At 43.5% G+C, this 5,545-nt stretch overlaps 1 protein-coding gene across 1 annotated transcript; it reads left to right on the forward strand.

The window, feature by feature from the left end:
- The first annotated feature begins 268 nt into the window (after window positions 1-268).
- Window positions 269-1,734, forward strand: MAGEH1 (MAGE family member H1). The gene has a single exon (XM_025468512.3). It carries the CDS (start codon window positions 549-551, stop codon window positions 1,206-1,208), a length of 660 nt encoding a protein of 219 aa, XP_025324297.1. The 5' UTR covers window positions 269-548; the 3' UTR covers window positions 1,209-1,734.
- Window positions 1,735-5,545: the final 3,811 nt, after the last annotated feature.

Below are 5,545 nucleotides of genomic sequence, written 5' to 3' on the forward strand. Positions count from 1 at the left end.
ATTCCCCAACATCCTCCATCACCACCCCTTGACCCATCAGTCTGCATTCTGTGAGAATGTGTTAGAGACACATTGCTTCCCATTACCTGCGAGTAAATATTGTACAAGACTGAAAAACACAGGAATCCTATGCTATTCATTTGTCCCGTGGGTCCCCCTGCCCTTGTCAATCTCTAGCTCTCACCTCTACCCTAGTCCCACCCCTGCCGCCTAGTGCCTCTTTTTCTCACAGCGGAAATTTGTGTGGAGGAGACGCCCACTTCCTCTTTGGAGTTCCGAGTGCGTGGCAGAAAAGGCGGAGTCTGTTCCGCAGAGCTTTCTCGCGGGCTCACAGCGGGAGCGAGTGCAGAGGGCCATTGCTCAGGCATTCCAGCTTCCCTGGGAGTGAGCTTTCTCGTTGAGCACGTCTGGCTTGTTGCTACAAAGACTATTGACATTGCTGGCTTCAGCAGCGGCCGCTGCTTAAGGTAGAGGTAGTTGCTTTCGGCAGAAGTTGCAGGCATTTCCCCCTAGAATTGCAATAGACTCAAGCGCCCATAGTAGAAGACATGCCTCGGGGTCGGAAGAGTCGGCGCCGCCGTAACGCAAGGGCCGCAGAAGAGAACCGCAACAACCGTAAGATCCAGGCCTCAGAAGCTTCTGAGACCCCGATGGCCTCTTCTCTGTCCCCAAGCTCCCCGGAAGACGACCTGAGTGGCCCTGAGGAAGAGCCTCGCACTCCGGAGGAGGCCTCCATCACCCCTGAAGAAGCCTCCAGCACTGCTCAAGCTCAAAAGCCCCCGGTAGCCCGGAGCAATTTTCAAGGAACCAAAAAAAGTCTCCTGATGTCCATATTAGCCCTCATCTTCATCATGGGTAACAGCGCCAAGGAGGCCCTGGTCTGGAAAGTGCTGGGGAAGTTGGGGATGCAGCCTGGCCGGCAGCACAGCATCTTTGGAGATCCAAAGAAGGTCGTCACAGAGGAGTTTGTACGGAGAGGGTACCTGATTTATAAGCCTGTGCCGCGTAGCAGTCCAGTGGAGTATGAGTTCTTCTGGGGACCTAGAGCACACGTGGAATCAAGCAAGCTGAAAGTCATGCATTTTGTGGCAAGGGTGCGTAACCGATGCTCCAAGGACTGGCCATGTAATTATGATTGGGATTCCGAGGATGATGCAGAAGTTGAAGCTATCCTCAATTCGGGGGCTAGGGGTTACATTGCACCCTAGGAAGATCTGGGGAAACCCTTAAGGGGGTTTGGAAACAATATCAAAGGTACCCCAAGAAATAGATTAGCTGGGTCCTGAATTGAATACCATGGGAAACGGGGTGGGGGGGCATTTGTTATTTGTGATCAGTGCTAATTGTTTAACTGCAAAATAGACCGTTTGCTTTGGATGTTGTACGATTTATACATTTTAATATAGTGCTGATTAAGGTCACAATATGATTAAAATATGATTACAGAAAAGATACTGTTTTTTTCTGTCATTGAGATTTAGTATGACAGTTTTGCTTATGTTATAAAATGAGCACATCATATACTGTGATCTAATACATATTTTATATCATTGATATAGGGTATTCTTCAAAGTTTGAAATAACCAGTATGTGAAAGACGGGGGAATTCTTTTATGTCTCACATTTCAGAAACCTTTGTGTATGCTTTGGTGTAAAGAGAAGTGACAAATACCACAAATTTGCTTAGTTACTGCACAATATACAAAAAAAAAAATAAAAGCATAATGACTAGGACACCTTGTTCATTTATTGACCACCAGTTATGTGTGAGACACCAGGCTAGGTTCTGGGGATACTCCGTGACACACAGTCCTCAGTTCTAAAGAATGTTCTAGATTACACAGGAGAAACAAATATGTAAACTGGCAGTTTGGTAAACGCCATAATAGGGAGTGAGTAGGGGTGCCATAAAAAGGTAGAAACACTTAGGTGACCTGTCTTGGGGGTGGGGCGGGAAAGAGGAGACAACAGAGGATTCTATGAGAATGCAAGAGATGCTGAAATAAGTTTGGGGGAACTTACAAGTGGCATCAGAGCATTCTATGAAAATACTGTGCATTAACTAATTTTTGGATACCTAACCCACCTTGTGGGAGGGGGTATTGGCAAAGGGAAGGGAATATCTTGGGTTACTGTGGAAATAGAAAATACACTTGAATCAGCTTGAGAGGAGGGCAGGGGAGAGAGGGAGTGGTTGCAAGAAAAAGGACATTGTGGGGTACTATAGAAATTAAAAAGATGGAACTGTCAGAAAATTCTTGGTGAGATGACAAGCTGAGGTCTGAAAATAATATTGAAGACGGGGAAAGGAGTAATTATGGAGGCACTAAAAGCAGCGTGGACACTAGGGAGAAAACAAATTCTCCACCAAATGATTAAGGCTATGTTAAGGGGAAAGTGGAGGAAAGGTGGGGAAGGTGGGGAAGAGGTGAGCAGAAGCTAGAGCCTCAGAGGATGGGAGTTATGGCTGACTTTAATGAGAGCAAAGATGGTTAATAATAATGATAATCCTGGAATAATACTAATTTTTAAAAAAGCAGCAAAAGCAGAGCCCCTTGGATGAGTCAGAGAGAAGACCTGTGGCATCTCTGAAAGATAACCTGGCACCTTTGTCAGAAACTACAGTTTGTTAAGGTGTGCCAATTGTTTTAAAAGTGTGTGTGTTTGGTGGGGGTATGCATTTTGGCGTGGGAGGGGAGCAGAGTTAGCACTTTGACTTTCTCCTTCAGCCAGAGTAGTGAGAGCCACTTGGCATGGTGGCCCATGGTGCACTAAGCATGTGGTATCAGGTTTCTTTCGGCCTCTACCAAGGAGCTCAATGCCCTTCCAATCTAGTCTATCACCAGGGAGTTCTGAATCCTCTATCTCACTCTGCAGCAAATCTGGAGATGTTCATTAAGCCCGTTCACGTTCAGAGTTACTATAGAAAGATACGAGTTTAGTGTCATCGTGATATCTATTCAGTCCTTGTTTTTGTGGATTGTTCCACTGAACTTCTTCTTAAAGGGGAATTTTAAGAGTTCCCCCTTAATATTTCTTGCAGAGCTGGTTTGGAGGTCACATATTCTTTCATTTGCTGCCTGTCTTGGAAGCTCTTTATCTCTCCTTCCATTTTGAATGAGAGCCTTGCTGGATAAAGTATTCTTGGTTGCATGTTCTTCTCATTTAGTACCCTGAATATAACCTGCCAGCCCTTTCTGGCCTGCCAGGTCTCTGTGGAGAGGTGTGCTGTTACTCTAATACTCCTCCCCATAAAAGTCAGGGATTTCTTGTCTCTTGCTGCTTCAACGATCTTCTCTCTATCTTTGGAATTTGCAAGCTTAACTATTAAATGTCGAGGTGTTGAACGGTTTTTATTGATTTTATGGGGGAATGGTTTTTATTGATCTTTTAATTGTTTGTGGCAAATATGGAAACTGAGGAAAAAAGAGACAAACAATTAAAAGACCATGAGGATAGATTAAGGGAAATAAACGACAGCCTGAGGAAGAAAAACCTATGTTTAATTGGGGTTCCCGGGGGCGCCTGAAAGGGACAGAGGGCCAGCATATGTATTTGAGCAAATCATAGCTGAAAACTTTCCTAATCCTAATCTGGGAAGGGAAACAGGCATTCAGATCCAGGAAATAGAGAGATCCCCACGCCTAAAATCCAAACCAGCTCTGCAAGAAATATTAAGGGGGAACTCTTAAAATTCCCCTTTAAGAAGAAGTTCAGTGGAACAATCCACAAAAACAAGGACTGAATAGATATCACGATGACACTAAACTCGTATCTTTCTATAGTAACTCTGAACGTGAACGGGCTTAATGACCCCATCAAAAGGCGCAGGGTTTCGAACTGGATAAAAAGCAGAACCCATCTATTTGCTGTCTCAAGAGACTCATTTTAGACATAAGGACACCTACAGCCGAAAATAAAAGGTTGGAGTACCATTTACCATTCAAAGGTCCTCATTTACCCGAAATTTACCCCATGTAGTGGGAGATGAAGAGGGACACTATCTCATACTTAAAGATCTATCCAACAAGAGGACTTAACATTCCTCAATATGTACCCCGAAAGTGGGAGCTCCCAAATATATCAATCATTCAAAGTGAGGAAGTACTTAGATAATAATACACTTATACTTGGTGACTTCAATCTAGCTCTTTCTATACTAGGCTAGTCTTCAACCATATCCAAGAAAGACGAGCTTAAATGATACACGATCGAATGGATTTCGATATCTCAGAACTTTACTCCAAACTCCTGAATACACACTTCTCTCAGTGCACGGAACTTTTCTCGAATGACACACATCTCGTCCTCGGGTCTGAACCGATACCAAAAGATGGGATCGTCCCCTATATTCTCAGACCATAATGCCTTGAAATAGAACTAAATCAACAAGTGGAAGGACCTCAAACACGTGGATGGACCATCCTGAAGATGAAGAGGTCAACCAGGAAAATTAAAAAGATTCATGGAACTTGAGAATGAAGAATACGGTTCAAAATCTTTGGGATGCAGCAAAAGCGATCCTGAGGGGAAACTGCTGCATACTATCCATTCAAAACAAGCTCAAATCAAAAGATCCTTACACCTAAAGGGAACTGAAAAAAGCAAAGAGATCCTACACCTAGCAGAAGAGGAGAGTTAATAGACAGAGCAGTCAATGAATGAGACCAGAAGAACTGTGTAGATCAACAAAACCAGGAGTTTTCTTTGAAAAGATAATAGATAGATAAAATACCATACCACTTAGTAAAAGAAGAGAGAGAAGACTCAAATTAATAAAATCATGAATGAGAAAGGAGAGATCACTACCAACACCAAGGAAACAAACGATTTCATATTTTGAACAGCTATACGCCAAAATAGGCAATCTGGAAAAAATGGATGCATTCCTGGAAAGCCACACTCACTGGCAGGAAGAAATAGAAACCTGAACGCCAATAACCGGGAGGAATGAAGCTCAAAACCCCAACACGAATTCAGGAAGATGGCTTCCCAGGGAATTCTATCAATCTTTATTAATTTTTATTTTTTATGATAGTCACACACAGAGAGAGAAGAAGAGAGAGAGAGAGAGACGAGAAGAGCAGGCTCACTCCGGGAGCCCTACAGTTATCCCGGCTCTCAGGATTGTGCCCTGGCCCAGGCAGGCGCAGGCACACACCAGGGATCCCTTCAACGTTAAAAGAAAGAACCATACCTAGTCTACTAAAGCTTTTGGAAAGATAGAAGAGATGGAGCTCCCAAATTCGTTCTTGAGCAGCATCACCTTAATTCTAAAGACAAGACACCCACCAAAAAGGAGAATTACAGACCAATATCCCTGATGTGTGGATGCAAAATTCTCAATACTAGCCAATAGGATCCAACGATACATTAAGAAAATTATTCACCATGCAAGTAGGATTTATTCCCGAGACACAAGGCTGGTTAACACTCGTAAAATCGTGATTCATCATATCAGCAAGAAAAACCAAGAACCATATGATCCTCTCTGATGCAGAGAAAGCATTTGACAAAAGACGGCATCGATTCCTTATCAAAACTC

This window comes from Canis lupus, chromosome X (assembly GCF_003254725.2).
Source record: "Canis lupus dingo isolate Sandy chromosome X, ASM325472v2, whole genome shotgun sequence".
NCBI classification, from domain to species: domain Eukaryota; kingdom Metazoa; phylum Chordata; class Mammalia; order Carnivora; family Canidae; genus Canis; species Canis lupus.